We start from the raw sequence: 22492 nt of genomic DNA on the forward strand, positions 1-22492 counted from the left end.
GCATCTTCCACAGAAAGTGAGACAGGAAGTGAGCTCAGCCGTCACGCCGCCCCCTGGTGGAGAGTTAATCATTCGCCACCATGGCCGGGAGTGACATCACCTCCTAAGGTGGGCGCTGCAGGTCAAGGGTCACCAGATTAGAGAAAAAGTGTTTTGATGAGCGTAAAACACAAAGATTGTGTTGCCGTGGTAACCCGGAGCAGCTCAGCAGCTGATTGGCTGTCTGAAGTGACAATAGGTGGGCTAGCAGGGGGGGGGGGGGGGCTGGGGTTTGCCAATGAGCGTCCAAGTGTCAAAGTACTGAGCTCTGACTCATGTAGGTGTGTGTGTTCTAGTATTTAAAGAACACACACACACACCTCAGCTCTCCTTGGAGATTGTGTGTGCGTGAAGGTAAGAACTCCACAAACTTTGAACCCAAAACTGCAGGACGTGTTTTGTTAGCGTTTGCTTAGCACGATCTGTAAGTCTTCAGTTGAGGGACTCTTTTCTTTAAACGCTCATTTGTGCTAAGGATTGTTGGTCCAACTATAACAAAGAGATGCTAACAGCTAGGCGCTAGATGCTAACAGCTAGGCGTTAGAAGCTAAAAGCTGGGAGTTAGATGCTAATAGTTAAGAACTTGGCATGAATAGTTGTCTTTTTTTCCTCTCGTTGTCATGAACATACCAGGCACCTGTTCACCTTTTCTTGGCTGCTCAAAGGTCAAAGGCCTGTCCATCATGTCTCGCTGCGGTGCTTTTATTCTGAAGGCCGTCGGCCTTATCTGCTGTCCCACCCACCATTGGCATGTCCGGATCCATAAACCAAACACGCCCATAGGAGGACTATGTTGAAGTCCATATGTTGCTTGCTTGATATAGTCGTACATGGAACTGACCTTTTCTGATGATGGGGCGGAGCCTATCCCAGGCTGGTCTAATGACCTGTCAATCATGCGGCTACTGGTGATATTGACGCGATACATGGATCACTAATTTGTGTTCCATTAAGCGCTTCACTAGCATGTGCTGATTTAAGTGCACATTGTAAAAATACTATTTAAAACAAAACTAATAAAAGAACAAACAGGTGAAATGTAATGATAAAAAGTTACAATGTTGATTCCAATAACACAAAGTTGCCATGCAGGCGCTTTTTTCTTTTAAACTGTCGTTGCTCAAAAACTAATAATGAATCAAAATCAATGTTATGATTTATTGAGGTATTCAAGGATCCAATTAAATAAAATATTCCACTTTAAAATGTATTTTGGAGAAAATATTGCATATTTCTTGCGTTTGCCCTTTAAAAAAACTAAGTTTTCTTTGACAAAAAGGGCATAAAAAAAAAAAAAAAAAAAAAAAAAAAAAAAAAACCAACAACTAATAATCGGCAGATAGACCTGAAGTTGATTTGGAGACTTAAGTCTTGAAAGTTGAGTAGGGCTCTTTTGGATCCCCAATAATTTTAGCGGGGAATCTGTCATTGCTCAAAAAATAATAATGAATTAAAATAAATTTTATTATTATTTGGCTCCAAATATTACACTTATAAACATTTTTTGGGGGTAAATATTGCAATTTTTTTTTTTTTTGCCATGCCTTGTCATAACAGGATTTTCTTTGTCAAAAAGGGCATAAAACATTTTTATTAAGTATTAACTTTATTTTGACAGATGGATCTGAAGGTAATTTAGATGAATAGGTGTTAAAAAATCATTTTAAAAATGTGTGGCTTATTATATAAATCTCATTCTAGGGAGATTTTTTTTAAACGGTCATTGCTCTAAAAAAATAATGAATCAAAATCAATGTTATGAATTATTGACCCATTTAAAGCTCTAATTACTTCACTTTAAATATTCCACTTCAACTTTTTTTGGGAGAGAAAATATTGCATATTTTGTGTTTTTGCCACAAAAAAGAGGGCATAAAACACAATTTTCGTTTTTTTTTGTTTTTACTTTATATATACATATACATATAGACCTAAAGTTGATCTAGAGATTTACATGGTAAATAAAAAATAAAAAAATTAATTAGTATTCTAGGGAGATTTTTTTAAACTGTCATTGCTCTAAAAATAATAATGAATCAAAATCAATGTTGTTATGAATTATTGACCAATTTAAGGCTTTAATTATGTCACATCAAATATTCCACTTTGAAATTTTTTTGAGGGAAAATATTGCATATTTTGTGTTTTTGCCACAAAAAAGGGCATAAAACATACTTTTTGTATTTTTTATTTTACTTTATATCGACAGGTAGACCTGAAGTTAATTTCGAGACTTAAGTCTTGAAAGTTAAAAAACTTATTTTTAACACTTTTATGAGTAGTGTTTGGATCCCCAAGAATTTTAGCGGGAAATCCGTCATTGCTCAAAAACCAATGTTGTTATCAATTATTGACTGGGGGGCGGGGGTATTGCAAAATTTGTGTTTTTGCCATGAAAAACTGGATTTTCTTTGACAAAAAGGGTATACAACATTTTTAAAAAGTATTAACATTATATTGACAGATGAATCTGAAGGTAATACAGATGATTAGGTGGTAAAAATTATTTTTAAAATGTATGACCTATTCTATTTTTTTAAACTGTCATTGCTCTAAAAATAATAATGAATCAAAATCAATGTTGTTACGAATTATTGACCTAATTAGGCTCTAATTACTTCACATCAAATATTCCACTTTGGCATTTTTTTTTAGATAAAATATTGCATATTTAGTTTTTTTTGCCACAAAAAAAAAGGCATTAAATATAATTTTGGTATTTTTTTTACTTTATATCGACATATAGACCTGAAGTTGATCTAGAGATTTACATGGTAAATATAAACAAGGAATTAAAAAAATAATATATGACTTATATTTAGCATTTTTATGACTAAGACCCTCCCGAGTCCCCAGGACCAAACTTGACGGCAGCCCTAAAGATTAAAAAAAAAGTATGTATCGTAATGGTTTTGAAAATTAAAAATATGCATGCTTAGATTTTTCAGTGTGCGGCCCCCAGTGCCACTGAGCTACAGTAATGAAAGATGCATGATCACATGATCACTTCCTCCCTACAGGTCACATGGCACTGGTGTCTGAGTTCCTGAGTCAGCTGACGCTGTCGCACAGCGGGGTGAGTGATGACCTCGCGCAGGATGTACGTATCTCTAAAAAAAAAAACCCGACTAGAACATTCTGTCGCGTCTCTGCAGGAGAGGGAGCCCCTCTACCCCACTGTGGTCCCGGTCAGAGACTTTGACCCGGCCAGAGACGCCGCACGCTTGGAGGCGGCTCTCAAAGTCAAAGGTGGGATGAGGATACGCCATGGAACGTCGCAAAAATGATTTCACTGTCGGTATGTCCACGGCGATGACGACGCCATCTTGTCTGCAGGAGTGGACGAGCAAACCGTCATCGATATCCTGACCAGGAGAACCTACGAGCAGCGGCGGGAGATTGCTTTCGATTATGAGCGAATTGCCAAAAAGGTTCTACATGTCTCCAACGTAACCCCCCCATTAATACGTGTGACATAATCAACATCGTCATGGTTTGCGTTGTAGGACCTCACCGTGGCCCTTAAAGGGGCGCTTTCGGGTTCTCTGGAGGCGCTGATGCTGGGCCTGATGAAGAGCCCCACCCAGTACGACGCCTCCATGCTCAACGGCGCCATGAAGGTCGCACTGGGCGTCACGAACCGCCATCCGTCCGACAGAGACGGGAAAACGGCAAACTTTGAAACTTGTTTTTTACCCCGCAGGGTCTGGGAACCGACGAGGAGACTCTCAACGAGATTGTCTGCTCCAGAAACAACGAGGAACTCGCCCAGATCAAAGCAGTTTACAGAGAAAGTGTGTCCCTGTGTATTCCCGTCACAGACGTTTGTCAGATAGCATTGATAGAAGCAGTTAGCATAGATTATTACTCATTTGCATCAGCTATCATCAATTGGTATCAGTTCGCATCAGGACCAGGAAGCATCAATTAGCATAACATAGCATCAGCAAGCACTGATAAAAGCAACTAAAATCAGTTAGCATTGGTAAAATTAGCTAGCATTTGTTAGAATTGATCAAAGCAACTAGCGTCAGTTAGCATTAACAGAATGTTAACATTGGTAGAAGAAGCTAGCATCACTTAGCATTACTAGAAACAGCTAGCATCAGTTAGCCTTGTATAATTAGCTGTCATCAGTTAACATTAATAGGAGCGGCTAGCATCAACCAGCATTGATAGAAGTGGCTAGCGTCAGTTAGAATCAATAGAAGCAACTAGTGTCAGTTAGCATTAATAAAAGCAGCTAACATCAGTTAGCATTGATGGAGGCAGATAACATCAGTTAGCATTGATAATAAGCAGCTAGCTTCAGTTATCATTGATATAAGCAGCTAGAATCAGTTAGCATTGATAGTAGCAGCTATCGTCAGTCAGCATTGATAAAATCAGCCAGCTTAAGTTAGCATTAAAAATAAGCAGCTAGAATCAGTCAGCATTAATAGAAGCAGCTAATATCAGTTAGCATTGATATAAGCAGCTAGCATCAGTTATCATTGATATAAGCAGCTAGAATCAGTTATCATTGATATAAGCAGCTAGAATCAGTTAGCATTGATAGTAGCAGTTAACATCAGTCAGCATTGATAAAAGCAGCGAGCATCATGATAGAAACAGCTAACATCAGTTAGCATTGATATAAGCAGCTAGCATCGGTTCGCATTGATAGCAGAAGCTAGCATCAGTTAGTATTAATAGAAGCAGCTAATGTCAGTTAGCATTGGTAGAAGCACCTTACACCAGTTAGCATTGATAAAATCAGCCAGCTTAAGTTAGCATTGATAATAAGCAGCTAGAATCAGTCAGCATTGATAGAAGCAGCTAATATCAGTTAGCATTGATATAAGCAGCTAGCATCAGTTATCATTGATAATAAGCAGCTAGAATCAATTAGCATTGATAGTAGCAGTTAACATCAGTCAGCATTGATAAAAGCAGCGAGCATCATGATAGAAACAGCTAACATCAGTTAGCATTGATATAAGCAGCTAGCATCGGTTCGCATTGATAGCAGAAGCTAGCATCAGTTAGTATTAATAGAAGCGGCTAATGTCAGTTAGCATTGATAGAAGCACCTAACATCAGTTAGCATTGATAAAATCAGCCAGCTTAAGTTAGCATTGATAATAAGCAGCTAGAATCAGTCAGCATTGATAGAAGGAGCTAAGATCAGTCCGCATTGATAAAAGCAGCTAGCATCAGTTAGCACTGATAGAAGCAGCTAATATCAGTTAGCATTGATATAAGCAGCTAGCATCAGTTAGCGCAAGCTTACATGAGACAGCATTGATTGAAGCAGCTAACATCGGTTCACATTGATAGAAGAAGCTAGCATCAGTGAGCTTTGATATAATTAGCTATCATCAGTTAACGTTAAAATAGGAGCGGCTAGAATCAACCAGCATTGATAGAAGCAGCTAGCGTCAGTTAGAATCGATGGAAGCAACTTGTGTCAGTTAGCATTAACAGAAGCAGCTAATATCAGTTAACATTGATAGAAGCAGCTAGCATCAGTTAGAATCGATGGAAGCAACTAGTGTCAGTTAGCATTAACAGAAGCAGCTAACATCAGTTAACATTGATAGAAGCAGCTAGCATCAGTTAGTATTGATAGAAGCAGCGAGTATCAGTTAGCGTTGATTAAACCAGGCAGCTTAAGTTAGCATTGATAATAAGCAGCTAGTTTCAGTTAGCATTGATAAGAAGCAGCTTAAATCAGTCAGCATTGATAGAAGCAGCTAACATCAGTCAGCATTGATAAAAAGCAGCTAGCATCAGTTTGCACTTTTAGAAGCAGCTAACATCAATTTGTATTGTTACGAGCAGCTAATATCAGTTAGCATTGATAAAAGCAGCTTGCATCAGTTAGCCTCGAAAAAATTAGCTATCATCAGTTAGAACTGATAGAAGCAGCTAGCATCAGTTAGTATTAATAGAAGCAGCTAACGTCAGTTAGCATTGATAGAAGCAGCTAACATCAGCTAGCATTGATAAAAGCAGCTAGCATCAGTTAGCATTAATAGAATCAGCCAGCTTAAGTTAGCATCGATAATAAGCAGCTCGTTGTAGTTAGCATTGATAATAAGCAGCTCGAATCAGTCAGCATTGATAGAAGTAGCTAACATCAGTCAGCATTGATAAAAGCAGCTAGCATCAGTTAGCACTGATAAAAGCAGCTAATATCAGTTAGCATTGATATAAGCAGCTAGCATCAGTTAGCGCAAGCTCACATGGAGACATGTGATAGAAGCAGCTAACATCGGTTGGCATTGATAGAAGAAGCTAACATCAGTTAGCATTGATAGCATATGCCAGCGTTGATAGAAGCAGTTAGCATCATAATGAGTTACAGTGTTCGTTACGTGGAAATTTGCCTCGCGACTGGACGTGTGTTGCTGTGTCCACAGTGTTTAAGAAAGATCTAGAAAAAGACGTGGCAGGAGACACTTCGGGAGACTTTGCCAAGCTGCTATTGGCTCTCATTCAGGTTCCTAACAACACGTGTCACCTCTTAACCATACAACGGATGTTGTGAAACATCTGATTGAACCTTTTCCCCTCAGAACAAACGAGATGAACCCTCCAACGTGGTGGAATATCAGCAGATTGACGACGATGCCAGAGTGGGTTTGTTTAACGTCCATTAAGCCAGTGTTTTTCAACCACTGTGCCACGCCACACTAGTGTACCGTGAGGTACAGTCTGGTGTGCCGTGGGAGATTATGTATGTCAGGTTCAAACACTGATGACATCTATTAAGCAAGACAAGAGGCAAATAATTAAACAGGGACAAAATTAAATTTGGACTCAATATTGAGGAGAGTCGTCTGTACACTGTACCCTTGTACAGTATCTCAGCACGCTCTGTCAAAAGATTGCACGCCTCCTTCTTTTATTTTGGACCCTCCCCGACCACATGGCCACCGCTGTTTCCAAAGGACAAAGGTTGCAAAAAGTTCACAGAAAAGGTCGTAAACAATTCACAGAAAAGGTCAGTTCAAAAAGAGTTCGTAAAATAGTTCCAAAAGAGGTCCATAAAATAGTTCAAAAAGACGTTCGTAAACCAGTTCATAAAGGAGGTTAAAAAAAAGGTCGTCTGGAAATTGGGCAGATCCTGTCTTCTCTCCGCTTTGAAGTCCTTGGGTTAGAACAATATCTTTCTGTTGATTACCATACATGAAAGAACACAGAAACACCTTCAACTTGCTTTCTCCCCCCCCCCCCCCCCCCACCCCCCCACCCCCCCTACACAGTGGAGTTTTACGAGCCTTACTCTTGGTAGGTTTCAAAGATGGCTTTTGTCTTCTCACCAAACCACAAAGTTTTTGTGATGATTTAGAAACAATTATTCTAACAATGTAATTTCCCATAATTGGATTACAAATATTTTTTGCAAACCAGTCATTATTATCCGCAAATAATGCGCCGTTGTTGAGTGCCTGTACTGTCTAGAGCTCGGCAGAGTAACCGTGTAATACTCTTCCATATCAGTAGGTGGCAGCAGGTAGCTAATTGCTTTGTAGACGTCAGAAACATGGTTTGTCGTGATCACAATATGCGAGAGGCAGCGTGCAGGTACAAAGGTATCTAACGCTTAAACCAAAAATAAACAGAAGGCGAGTGAAGGCTTTGAGGCTTAGGGATGGCTAAACTGAACTGGCTGCAAAGTAAACAAAAACAGAATGCTGGACGACAGCAAAGACTTACAGCGTGTGGAGCAGACGGCGTCCACAAAGTACACCCGTACGTGACAATCAACAATGTCCCTACAAAGAAGGATAGCATCCACACAGCTGACATAGTCTTGATTGCTAAGCAGGTGCAGGGAAATAGCGTTCAAGGAAGACATGAAACTGCTACAGGAAAATACCAACAAAACAGAAAAAGCCACCAAAATAAGAGCGCAAGACAAGAAGTAAAACACTACACACAGGAAAACACCAAAAAATTCAAAATAAGTCACGGCGTGATGTGACAGGTGGTGACCGTACACCTACAAGAGCTATAGTGATGCATACTTGGTTATGGTTTAAATTCATATCCAACAATTGCGAGAACTTTTTATTGCCAATATCGGCTACTGAGTTTAATTTTTTTAATGTTTTCTGCTGGTGGCATACTTGCCAACAATCCCGATTTTTCTGGGAGACTCCTGAATTTCAGTGCCCCTCCTGAAAATCTCCCGGGGCAACCATTCTCCCGAATTTCTCCCGATTTTCACCTGGACAACAACATTAAGGGCGTGCTGTGATGGCACTGCCTTTAGCGTCCGCTTTTTCACTATACAAACAGCGAGCCGGCCCAGTCACATGTTGTATGCGGCCTCAGCATACACACGAAAGTGACTGCAAGACATACTTCATCAAGAGCCATGCAGGTCAGACTGAGGGTAGCCGTAAAAACAACTTTAACACTGTTACAAATATGCGCCAGGCTGTGAACCCACACCAAACAAGAATGACAAACACATTTCGGGAGAACATCCGCACCGTAACACAACATAAACACAACAGAACAAATACCCAGAAACCCTTGCATCCCTAACTCTTCCGGGCTACAATATACACCCCCGCTACCACCAAACCCCCCCCCATTGGCTCAAAAAAGGTTGAAAAACACTGCATTAATCAACGAATCAGACAATAAAATCCACACTTGGTGTCCTCCAGAGTCTCTATGAAGCTGGCGTGAAGCGCAAAGGAACTGACGTGACCGTCTGGATCGCCATCATGACCCAGAGGAGCGTCCCACACCTGCAGAGAGGTGAGGCAAACTCCCACAAGAAACAAATCCTATTGATGGATAAGAAATGTACTTCTTGTGTGTGTGTGTCAGTGTTTGAGCGCTACATGAGCTACAGTCCGTACGACATGAAGGAGAGCATCATGAAGGAAGTCAAGGGCGACCTGGAGAAGTCCTTCCTGACACTCGGTACGTTTGTAAAAGATCATTTTTTGGCATAACGTTGTTTCCGTTTGTTACATAAACGGCATGTTAGCATGACAGTGTTTGTATCGGCGAGATAATTAGCATTTAGCATAGTGTTGTTTAGGTTTTTTAGGTAATTAGCATGTTGGCATAATGGCATTTTTTCCGTTTGTTACATAATTAGCTTGTTAGCATGCTGTTGTATACGTTGTTAGGTAATTAACATGTTAGAATAATAGCATTGTTTCCGTTTGTTTGATTATTAGCATGATGTTGTTTACCTTGTTAGGGGTGTGGCATGTTAGCATGATAGCATTGTTTTCCGTTTGTTGAATAATTAGCTCTTTAGCATGCTGTTGTTTACCTTGTTAGGTATGTAGATTGTTAGCATAATAACATTTTTCCCGTTTGTTAATGAATTAGCTTGTTATCATGCTGTTGTTTCCCTTGTTAGGTATGTAGCATGATAGCATTGTTTCTGTTTCTTGAATAATTAGCTTGTTAGCGTGCTGTTGGTTATTTTGTTAGGTATGTAGCATGTTAGCATAATGGCATGTTTCCCGTTTGTTAAATAATAAACTTGTTAGCATGCTGTTGTTTAGCCTGTTATGTATGGAGCATGATAGCATTGTTTCCGTTTATTGAATAATTAGCTTGTTAGCATGCTGTTGTTTACCTTGTTATGTATGTAGCATGTTAGCATGATAGTATTGTTTCTGTTTGTTGAATAATTAGCTTGTTAGCATGCTGTTGTTAACCTTGTTAGGTATGTAGCATGATAGCATTGTTACCTTTTGTTGAATAATTAGGTTGTTAGCATGCTGTTATTTACCTTGTTAGGTATGTAGCATTTTAGCATAATAGCATTTTTCCCATTTGTTAAATAATTAGCTTGTTAGCATGCTGTTGTTTACCTTGTTATGTATGTAGCATGTTAGCATTGTTTCCGTTTGCTGAATAATTAGCTCGTTAGAATGCTGTTGTTTACCTTGATATGTATGTAGCATGTTAGCATGATAGCATTGTTTCCGTTTATTGAATAATTAGCTTGTTAGCATGCTGTTTACTTTGTTATGTATGTAGCTTGATAGTATGGTAGCATTGTTTCCGTCCGTTAAATAATTAGCTTGTTAGCATGTTGTTGTTTACCTTGGTATGTATGTAGCATGTTTGCATGAAAGCATTGTTTCCGTTTGTTGAATAATTAGCTTGTTAGCATGCTGCTGTTTACCTTGTTAGGTATGTAGCATGCTAGCATTGTTTCTGTTTGTTAAATAATTCGCTTGTTCGCATGCTGTTGTTTACCTTGTTAGGTATGTAGCATGTTTGCATGATAGCATTGTTTCCGTTTGTTGAATAATTAGCTTGTTAGCATGCTGCTGTTTACCTTGTTAGGTATGTAGCATGCTAGCATGATAGCATTGTTTCTGTTTGTTAAATAATTAGCTTGTTCGCATGCTGTTGTTTACCTTGTTAGGTATGTAGCATGTTAGCATGATAGCATTGTTTCTGTTTGTTGAATATTTAGCTTGTTAGCATGCTGTTGTTTACCTTGTTAGGTATGGAGCATGTTAGCATAGTAGCATGTGTCCCGTTTGTTAGATAATTATCTTGTTAGCATGCTGTTGTTTACCTTGTTAGGTATGTAGCATGATAGCATTGTTTCCGTTTGGTAAATAATTAGCTTGTTAGCATGCTGTTGTTTACCTTGTTAGGCATGTAGCATGTTAGCACGAAACACAAGTTAGCACAGTTAGCGGTTACCGTGTTACAAAGCTTTGAACCAGAGAGGTGAAATGTGTTGACAGTGGAGTGTGTGGAGAACAAGCAGCTGTACTTCGCCAACAGACTCAACGAGGCCATGAAGGTAACGTTTTATATCCGTCACACCTGCGTGGCTTGACCTGTGAGTGACCTTTGTGTGACCTTCGTGTGACCTTCATGTGACCTCAGACTAAAGGTGCCAAGGAGAAAGTGCTGACTCGCATCATGGTGTCTCGCTGCGAAGTGGACCTGATGAAGATCAGAAATCAGTTCAAGAAGCAACACAAACGCTCTTTGTACCAAACCATCGTTGTACGTATGATAGCCGCTCTCATCTCCATCCTCATTATCCATGTCATTCTCATCCTTGTACTCTTCCTTATCAATATCCTCATTCTCATCCTTGTACTCTTCATTCTCATTCTCATCCATGTCAACTTTGTTTTCATCCTCTTCATCTTTATACTCATTCTCACCACCATCTCCATCTTTCTCATCCACACATTATCATCCCCATAATTTTTATCCTCATACCAATCCTCCTCGTCCTCCTCATTCTCATATGTACCTTTGGCATCCTTATACTTAGCCGCATTATCATCCTCATCCCTATCATCATTATACTCATCAACCTTATTGTCATACTCATCCTCATCCTTGTCTCCACTTTTATCCTCATTATCATTACACTCAGCTTTACCCTAATTCACATCTTCTTCATACTCATCCCATCCTCATCGTCCTCATTTTCATTCTTGTTATCCTTATACTCTTGCTCATCATCCTTATTACCATTCTCACCCTTACCCCATGCTCCTCATTCTCATCTTTATCCTTATCATCTTCATACTCATCCTCATCATTGTTATTACTACTGTCATTCTCATCTTTATAACCTCCTCCTCATATTCATTCTCCCATCTCCCCTTTTACATTAGTATCATCTTCAACCTTTTCATCCTCATTATCCTTATACTTATCCTTATGCTTACCCTTCCCATCCTCTTCATACTCACACAATTCTCTTCATGCTCATTACTATTATCATCCTTCGTATATCCTCATCATCTTTATAGTCTTCTTCACCCGTATGCCCATCCTCCTCAACACATCATTCTTATCCCCAGTATCATACTGATTCTTATCCTGGTCCTTATAATCCTCATCATTCCTACAGTATATTAATCTTTTTCCTCCTCATCCTCATACTTGTCATCCTCATTTTCCTTACACTTATCCTTCTCATCATTTTTGTAATTCTTATGTTCACTCTCATCATTCTTATTATCCTTATTATCATTATCATTTTTATTCTCATCCTTATATCCATCATCATCCTTATATTCCTCCCCACCCTTATGTCCACCCTCCTAAGTCACAATTTTCTCATCCCCATCATCATCCTGATTCTTACCCTTGTTCATTCTCCTACTTGTCATTCTCATCATGCTTCTCACGTTCTCATTCTTATTCTCCTTGTCATCCTTAAATTCATCCTGACTCTCATCATCCTCGTCACCATTATTATCCTTATTCCCATCTGTATATCCTCATCATCCTTATATTCTTCTTCAGTCTCATGGCTATCCTCTTTAACCACATTATTCTCATCCTCCGTATCATACTGATTGTAATCCTCGTCCTTACAATTCTTGTCAATCCTATATTAATTCTTGTCCTCCTTATCCTCATTCTTATCATTCTCATCATCCTCATTCTTATCCTCATGCTTATCATCCTTCTCATCCTTGTATTCATCCTCACACTCATCATTCTCATCAGCCTCATCCCCATTATCATTCTTGTTCTCATCCATTATTCTCATCCCCATTATCATCCTGATTCTTATCCTCATCCTTGTCATCCTTGTCATTCCTATATTCATCATCATTCTTATACAGTCCATATCATTCTCATTCTCCTTACTCTTCATCCTCATTCTTACTTATCATCATTATATTCACTCTCACGCTCATTCTTCTCATTACCATTATAATCCTTATCCATATATGCTCATCATCCTTAATATTCTTCCTCACCCTTATGCCCATCCTCCTTATTCACATTATTCTCATCCCCATCAAATTCCTGATTCTTATCCTATATTCATCCTCATCCTCCTCATTCTCATCCTCATACTCGTCATTCTAATCATCCTCATACGTATCCTTCTCAGCATCGTCATTTGTATTCTCCTGCTTATCATCCTCGTCATCCTTATATTCATCCTCACACTCGTCATTCTCATCATCCTCATTGCTCTTATCATTCTTGTTCCAATCCATTATTCTCATCCCCATTATCATCCTGATTCTTATGCTCATCCTTGTCATCCTCGGCATTCCTATATTCATCATCATCCTCATACTTACTTATCCTCCTTATATTCATCCTCACTCTCATCATTCTCATTACCATTATCATCCTTATCCATATATCCTCATCAGCCTTATATTCTTCCTCACCCTTATGCCCATCCTCCTTATTAACATTATTCTTATCCCCATCAAATTCCTGATTCTTATCCTCTTCGCCATTCCTATATTCATCTTCATCCTCCTCATTCTCATCCTCATACTCGTCATTCTAATCATCCTTATACTTATCCTTCTCAGCATCGTCATTTGTATCCTCCTGCTTATCATCCTCGTCATCCTTATATACATCCTGACACTCATCATTCTCATCATCCTCATTACCATGATCATTCTTGTTCTCATCCATTATTCTCATCCTCATTATCATCCTGATTCGTATCCTCATCGTTGTTATCCTCGTCATTCTTATATTCATCATCATTCTCATACAGTACTTGTCATTCTCATCATCCTTACTCTTATCCTTCTCATCATCCTCATTCTTACTTATCCTCCTTATATTCATCCTCACTCTTATCATTCTCATTACCATTATCATTCTTATCCATATATCCTCATCAGCCTTATATTCTTCCTCACCCTTATGCCCATCCTCCTTATTCACATTATTCTTATCCCCATCAAATTCCTGATTCTTATCCTCTTCGCCATTCCTATATTCATCTTCATCCTCCTCATTCTCATCCTCATACTCGCCATTCTAATCATCCTTATACTTATCCTTCTCAGCATCGTCTTTTGTATCCTCCTGCTTATCATCCTCGTCATCCTTATATACATCCTGACACTCATCATTCTCATCATCCTCATTACCATTATCATTCTTGTTCTCATCCATTATTCTCATCCTCATTATCATCCTGATTCTTAACCTCATCGTTGTTATCCTCGTCATTCTTATATTCATCATCATTCTCATACAGTACTTGTCATTCTCATCATCCTTACTCTTATCCTTCTCATCATCCCATCATCCTCATTCTTGCTTATCATCCTTATATTCATCCTCACTCTCATCATTCTCATTACCATTATCATCCTTATCCATGTATCCTCATCATCCTTGTATTCTTCCTCACCCTTAAGCCCATCCTCCTAATTCACATTATTCTCATCCCCATCAAATTCCTGATTCTTATCCTCTTCATCATTCCTTTATTCATCCTCATCTTCCTCATTCTCATCCTCATACTCGTCATTCTAATCATCCTTCTACTTATCCTTCTCAGCATCGTCATTTGTATCCTCCTGCTTATCATCCTCGTCATCATTATATTCATCCTCACTCTTATCATTCTCATCATCCTCATCCCATTATCATCCTTTAAGTACTTACCTAATGTAATCCTTGTCACCCTCATTCTAACCCTAATCGCCCTCACACTCATCTTCATCATTCTTATCATCCTCATCCCCATTATCATCCTCCTCCACATTTTCCTCATTCTCATCCTCATGGTGTGGTTTCAGGAGCACACCAAGGGAGACTACCAGATGGCTCTGCTGTCTCTGTGCGGAGGAGACGACTGAACGTTTTCCCGCCAGACCTCACAAGCTGCCCATTAGGTCATTACCCACAATGCCTCTGTGCCTCATCACGTCTTTATGACGTCATTACCCACAATATCTATATCGTGCTTATCGAGCAGCTTCTTTCAATAAAACTAAGAATGTTTCCTTCTTGTTAGTGTATAGAAGCATGTGACCACTAGAGGACAGCAGAGACATTCATATAAGTTTTCAATTGCTTTGTTGTGTGTTTGCGGGTGTTGTTGACAAAGAGGCGCGTCGTCAACAATTGCCATGTGATGAAAGCAGCAGAATGCTGGCGGGAATTCTCGACAAACAAAACACGCTTTCTGTTCCGCCGTTTTGTTACCGCCGCTTGTTAGTGTGCAGCAGAAAGAATATGCAAATAAGGCGTTGCATTTAATGTCTGACAATCACGACTTAGTCACTGACTAGATGCTCGGCCCGCGGCGTGAAGCCCTGACGGCGGAGTAACGGAGCCTGCTTGTTTTTTGTACCATTAGCATAAACCTTTCTTCTGCTCCGCAAACAGCGGAGAAAGGCAGAAACAACACATTGCACTTTCATCCCGCCAACACGAACGCCGCCAGCCAGCAAATGTTTAGAATGTTTGCCTCCACTTATTTTACATTTCACACAACAAAACACAACAACATGAACTCTAAGAACTAGAAAACTTTTTAGTTTATTGTATTAACATTTCACACAAATAAACTCTGAGAACAAGAAAACTTTATATTAACATTTAACACTGTTAGGTTTTAGTACTGTTAGGACCAAGACGCTCTTAGGACGAAGACTGTCAGGTCTAAGACTGTTAGGGCTATGACTGTTAGAGCTAGCTAGGACTGTTAGGATTAGGACTGTTAGTACAAAGACTGTTAGGACACAGACTGTTAAGACAAAGCCTGTTAGGTTTAAGACTGTTAGGGCTATGACTGTTAGAGCTAGCTAGGACTGTTAGGATTGGGACTGTTAGTACAAAGGCTGTTCGGACAAAGTCTGTTAGGAATGAGATTATGAGCACTAGGACTGTTGGGGCTACAACTGTTAGAATAAAGACTGTTAGGACAAAGAATGTTAAGACTACGACTGTTAGGACAAGGACTGTTAGGACAAAGGCTGTTGGGAATAAGATTATGAGCACTACGACTGTTGGGGCTACAACTATTAGAATAAAGACTGTTAGGACTCTGACTGTTAGGACAAAGAATGTTAAGACTACAACTGTTAGAACAAAGAATGTTAAGACTACGACTGTTAGGACAAAGAATGTTAAGACTACAACTGTTAGGATAAAGACTGTTAGGACTACGACTGTTAGGACAAAGACTGTTAGGACAAAGGCTGTTAGGAATAAGATAATGAGCACTCGGACTGTTGGGGCTACAACTGTTAGAATAAAGACTGTTAGGACAAAGAATGTTAAGACTACGACTGTTAGGACAAGGACTGTTAGGACAAAGGCTGTTGGGAATAAGATTATGAGCACTAGGACTGTTGAGGCTACAACTATTAGAATAAAGACTGTTAGGACTATGACTGTTAGGACAAAGAATGTTAAGACTACAACTGTTAGAACAAAGTATGTTAAGACTACGACTGTTAGGACAAAGAATGTTAAGACTACAACGGTTAGGATAAAGACTGTTAGGACTACGACTGTTAGGACAAAGACTGTTAGGACAAAGGCTGTTAGGAATAAGATAATGAGCACTCGGACTGTTGGGGCTACAACTGTTAGAATAAAGACTGTTAGGACTACGAATGTTAGGACAAATAATGTTAAGACTACAACTGTTAGAACAAAGAATGTTAAGACTACGACTGTTGGGACAAAGAATGTTAAGACTATGACTGTTAGGACAAAGACTGTTAGGAATAAGATTATGAGCACTACGACTGTTGGGGCCACAACTGTTAGAATAAAGACTGTTAGGACTATGACTGTTAGGACAAATAATGTTAAGACTGCAACTGTTAGGACAAAGAATGTTAAGACTACGACTGTTAGGTCAAACAATGTTAAGACTACGACTGTTAGGACAAAGAATGTTAAGACTACAACCGTTAGAACAAAGAATGTTAAGACTACGACTGATAGGAAAAAGAATGTTAAGACTACAACTATTAGGATAAAGACTGTTAGGACTACGACTATTAGGACAAAGACTGTTAGGAATGAGATTATGAGCACTAGGACTGTTGGGGCTCCAACTGTTAGAATAAAGACGGTTAGGACTATGACTGTTAAGACAAATAATATTAAAACTACAACTGTTAGGACAAAGGATGTTAAGACTACGACTGTTAGGATAAAGAATGTTAGGACTACGACTGTTAGGACAAAGACTGTTATGACTTTGACTGTAAGGACAATGAATGTTAAGACTACGACTGTTAGGACAAAGGATGATAAGACTACAACTGTTAGGACAAAGACTATTAGGACAAAGGCTGTTAGGAAAAGGACTGTTGATACTCGGAATGTTAGGGCTAAGGCTGTTAGGACAAAGACTGTTAAGACTACGACTGTTAGGACAAAGCATGTTAAGACTACAACTGTTAGGACAAAGACTATTAGGACAAAGACTGTTATGACTACGACTGTTAGGACAATGAATGTTAAGACTATGACTGTTAGGACAAAGAATGTTAAGACTACAACTGTTAGGACAAATAATGTTAAGACTTCAACTGTTAGGACAAAGACTATTAAGACAAAGGCTGTTAGGAAAAGGGCTGTTGCTACTCGGAATGTTAGGGCTACGACTGTTAGGACAAATACTGTTCAGAGGTAGAACGTTAGGGCAAGAACTGTAACTGGAAAAAGAATGTACTGAAGAAGACTGTTAGGGCTAGGACTGTTAGGACAAAGAGTGTTGGGACAAGAACTGTTAAGAGAAAGACTGTTCGGACAAAGACCCATTAGCACAAGGACACTTATAGGACTTTGACTATTAAGACAAGGGCTGTTATGGCAATAACTGTTAGTAAAAATACTGTTAAGACTATTACTGTTAGGACAAAGAATGTTAGGGCAACAGCTGTTAGGAATAGGACTGTTAGGGCTAGGACTGTCAGGACAAAGTCTGTTAAGACTGCGACTGTTAGGGCTGTGACCATTAGTGCAAAGACTGTTCAGAGGAAGAACGTTAGGGCAAGAACTGTTAGGAAAAAGCATGTACAGAAAAAGACTGTTAGGGTTCGGACTGTTAGGGCAAAGAGAGTTGGGACAAGAGCTGTTAAAGACTGTTCGGACAAAGGCCCATTAGCACAAGGACACTTAGGACTCTAACTATTAGGACTGTTGGGGAAAGACTGTTAGGACTATTAGGAAAAGGACTGTTAGACCAAAGACTGTTAAGACTGTCACTGTTAGGACAAAGAATGTTAGGGCAACGGCTGTTAGGAATAGGACTGTTAGGGCTAGGACTGTCAGGACAAAGACTGTTAAGACTACGACTCTTAGGGCTGCGACCGTTAGGACAAAGACTGTTCAGAGGAAGAAAGTTGGGGCAAGAACTGTTTGGAAAAAGCATGTACAGAAAAAGACTGTTAGGGTTCGTTAGGGCAAGGAGAGTTGGGACAAGAGTTGGGACAAGAGCTGTTAAAGACTGTTCGGACAAAGGCCCATTAGCACAAGGACACTTAGGACTGTAACTATTAGGACTGTTGGGGAAAGACTGTTAAGACTATTAGGAAAAGGACTGTTAGAACAAAGCCTGTTAAGACTAGGACTATTAGGACGAATGCTGTTAAGAAGAAGACTGTTAGGACAAGGGCAGTTCGGACTATGACTGCTAGGACCAGGACTGTTGTGACACAGAGTGTTGAAATAAAACAGTTAATAGAAAGACTGTTAGGACAAAGACCATTAGCCTAGGACACTTGGGACTACGACTATTGGGACAAGTACTGCTGGGATTAGGATTGTTAAAACAAGAAATATTAGGAAGAAGACAGTTTCGACAAAGTGTGCAAGGACAAGGACTGTTAGGACAACGGAGCTCAGGTAAATACGGCGGCGAGGTTGATTAAAAAAGCTTTGCCGTGACAAAACTTGAAAAGTCAAATGAATAAACAAACAACAGAATGCCGACTTTGCGTATTTGAGGTGCGACTATTAAAGTTTATTTGCTTAGCTAGCAGTGATGTCATGCTAACATCTTCATCAGTCAACGAAAAGTCAAACAGAGGTCGCCGCCCACTTCCTTTTTATGACTGCCGCCTCCTCACAATAATTGGACTCACGACTAATGGTCCACGCTTCCATGCTATCGCTAATGCTAATATGTGCTTTGCTGTGCACAGACATTATGACCAGTGTGTGTGTGTGTGTGTGTGTGTGTGTGTGTGTGTGTGTGTGTGTGTGTGTGTGTGTGTGTGTGTGTGTGTGTGTGTGTGTGTGTGTGTGTGTGTGTGTGTGTGCGTGTGCTTAATGATATTAAATTGTTCATCAAGTTCCAAAGACAACAAAGGACGTCCACTCAGAGACGAAAGACCATTTCATGTCTACAAACATTCACTTGAGCTTGTGGATCACGCACAAGTCAAAAAGTGAGTAGAAGAAGCTGATTGGTTGACACAGAGGAGGCGGGGCTAACTGACAGGTGAGTGACAGAAAGATCAATTGGAATACCCAACACGAATCAAAACATTTATCAAAGGTTTTCTTCTTATCTTGGGATTATCACATCCGTCAGTTTGTCCTTTTGTACATTTTCTTCAAGATTAGCATTGATGATAAGCAGTTAGCTTCAGTTGTCAATGATAGAAGCAGCTAGCATCAGTTAGCATTGATATAAGCAGCTAGCATCAGTTAGCGCAAGCTAACATGAGACAGCATTGATAGAAACAGCTAGCATTGGTTCGCATTGATAGAAGAAGCTAGCGTCACTTAGCATTGATAGCAGCTAACATCAAGTCAGCATTGGTGAAAGCAGCTAGCATCAGTTAGCACTGATAGAAGCAGCTAATATCAGTTAGCATTGATATAAGCAGCTAGCATCAGTTAGCGCAAGCTAACATGAGACAGCACTAATAGAAGCAGCTAACATCGGTTCGCATTGATAGAAGAAGCGAGCATCAATTAGCATTGATAGCATATGCTAGCATCAGTTAGTACTGTTAGGACAAAGGCTATTAAGACTACGACTGTTGGGATAAAGACTGTTAGTAATAGGACTGTTAGGGCTAGGACTGCTAGGATACATATGCTAGCATCAGTTAGCATTGATAACATATGCTAGCATCAGTTAGGACTAGGACTGTTAGGACAAAGGCTATTAAGACTACGACTGTTGGGATAAAGACTGTTGGTAATAGGACTGTTAGGGCTAGGACTGCTAGGATACATATGCTAGCATCAGTTAGCATTGATAGCATATGCTAGCATCAGTTAGCATTGATAGCATATGCTAGCATCAGTTCGGACTAGGACTGTTAGGACAAAAGCTATTAAGACTACGACTGTTGGGATAAAGACTGTTCGTAATAGGACTGTTAGGGCTAGGACTGCTACGATACATATGCTAGCATCAGTTAGCATTGATAGCATATGCTAGCATCAGTTAGGACTAGGACTGTTAGGACAAAGGCTATTAAGACTACGACTGTTGGGATAAAGACTGTTAGTAATAGGACTGTTAGGGCTAGGACTGCTAGGATACATATGCTAGCAGCAGTTAGCATTGATAGCATATGCTAGCATCAGTTAGCATTGATAGCGTATGCTAGCATCAGTTAGGACTAGGACTGTTAGGACAAAGGCTATTAAGACTACGACTGTTGGGATAAAGACTGTTAGTAATAGGACTGTTAGGGCTAGGACTTCTAGGATACATATGCTAGCATCAGTTAGCATTGATAGCATATGCTAGCAGCAGTTAGCATTGATAGCATATGCTAGCATCAGTTAGCGTTGATAGAAGCAGTTAGCATCATAAAGAGTTACTGTCAGTAAGTGTTTGTTACGTTGAAATCTGCCTCTCGACTGGACTTGTGTTGTCCTTTTGTACATTTTCTTCAGGATACAGTATATGGTCCTATTTTCTGGATCTTTAAGAGTCGTTCCTTTTCAAAGAGCCATTCAAAAAACTGGTTTGTTATTATTCTTTTTTTTTAAAATGTTTTCAGAAGTGGCTCGCTTTTATCCAATAAGTAATCACCGGTAGCAGTTACAAGATAAGGTTTGGATATGATTAATTAACATTTTCTCAATGTATACTTTATTTAAGTTAAAGTTAAAGTACCAAAGATTGTCACACACACACTAGGTGTGGCGAAATTATTCTCTGCATTTGACCCATCACCTTTGATCACCCCTTGGGAGGTGAGGGGAGCAGTGAGCAGCAGCAGTGGCTGCGCCCGGGAATCATTTTTGATGATATAACCCCAAATCCCAACCCTTGATGCTGAGTGTCAAGCAGGGATGTACTGGGTCCCATTTTTATAGTCTTTGGTATGACTCAGCCGGGATTTGAACTCACGACCTACTGATCTCAGGGCGGACACTCTAATCACGAGGCCATATTTGTGGCAAATATTCGAAAACAGAGTTTCTCAAACATTTTTCACCAAATACAGAAAATACTTAATTGGCTCTCTGAGTATTAAAGTTAAAGTTAAAGTACCAATGAGTGTCACACACACACTAGGTGTGGTGAAATTTGTCCTCTGCATTTGACCCATCCCCTTGTTCATCCCCTGGGAGGTGAGGGGAGCAGTGGGCAGCAGCGGTGCCACGCCCGGGAATCATTTTTGGTGATTTAACTCCCAATTCCAACCCTTGATGCTGAGTGCCAAGCAGGGAGGTAATGGGTCCCATTTGTATAGTCTTTGGTATGACTCGGGGTTTGAACTCACAACCTACCGATCGATCTCAGGGCGGACACTCTAACCACTAGGCCACTGAGTAGGTACAGATACAGGTACTTAGTACAGTACAGTAGCGTAGTAGGCCTAAGTATTACTTAAAAACAAGGCAGAGGTTTTATTTAAGTATATGTATTATTTTTGGCCACTGTTTTGACACACAGTTAGAACAGTAACACCGTGTTTGAATGTAGGAAAATAAAAACACTTTACTTTAATTAAGTGATTATTTGGCGTACCAGTAGATGGAGCCTGTTTACCACTAGTAGTAAACATACGACAGTTTTAGAATCACTGTTCTAAAATATGGCGTAGTGGGTAGAGCGGCCATGCCAGAAACCTGAGGTTTGCTCCCCGCCTCTTGACATCCAAATCGCTGCCGTTGTGTCCTTAGGCAGGACACTTCACCCTTTCCCCTGGTGCCGCTCACACTGGTGAATGAATGATGAATGAATGATAGGTGGTGGTCGGAGGGGCCGTAGGCGCAAACTGGCAGCCTCGCCATCTAGGGCAGCTGTGGCTACAAATGTAGCTTACCACTACCAGGTGTGAATGAATGATGGTTTCCCACTTCTCTGTGAGCGCTTTGAGTATCTAATAATAGAAAAGCACGATATAGAATCCAATCCATTATTATTATTATAACTACAATTGTTGGGAGAAAAAATGTTAGGACTAGGACTGTAGGGCTCGGACTGTTAGGACTTAGACTGCTACGACAAAGACTATTAGGATAACGACTGTTCGGACTATGACTGATAGGACAAAGTCTGTTGCGACTACGACCTTTAAGGCTAGGACTGTTAGGACAAAGATTGTTAGAACTACAATTGTTGGGAGAAAAATTGTTAGGACTTTGACTGTAGGGCTTGGACTGTTAGGACTTAGACTGCTACGACAAAGACTATTAGGATAACGACTGTTCGGACTATGACTGATAGGACAAAGTCTGTTATGACTATGACTTTTAGGGCTAGGAC

At 39.8% G+C, this 22492-nt stretch overlaps 1 protein-coding gene across 1 annotated transcript; it reads left to right on the top strand.

Annotated features, from left to right (window-relative positions):
* The first annotated feature begins 285 nt into the window (after positions 1 to 285).
* LOC133608499 (annexin A2-like) lies at positions 286 to 14782 on the top strand. The gene is made up of 13 exons (XM_061963764.2): positions 286 to 393; positions 3060 to 3115; positions 3195 to 3288; positions 3376 to 3470; positions 3546 to 3659; positions 3743 to 3833; positions 6444 to 6523; positions 6600 to 6659; positions 8706 to 8799; positions 8872 to 8967; positions 10773 to 10831; positions 10918 to 11040; positions 14577 to 14782. Exons 2-13 carry the CDS (start codon positions 3065 to 3067, stop codon positions 14634 to 14636), a joined length of 1017 nt encoding a protein of 338 aa, XP_061819748.2. The 5' UTR covers positions 286 to 393; positions 3060 to 3064; the 3' UTR covers positions 14637 to 14782.
* Positions 14783 to 22492: the final 7710 nt, after the last annotated feature.

Source organism: Nerophis lumbriciformis, linkage group LG06 (assembly GCF_033978685.3).
Source record: "Nerophis lumbriciformis linkage group LG06, RoL_Nlum_v2.1, whole genome shotgun sequence".
In the NCBI taxonomy this organism is placed as follows: Eukaryota; Metazoa; Chordata; class Actinopteri; order Syngnathiformes; family Syngnathidae; genus Nerophis; species Nerophis lumbriciformis.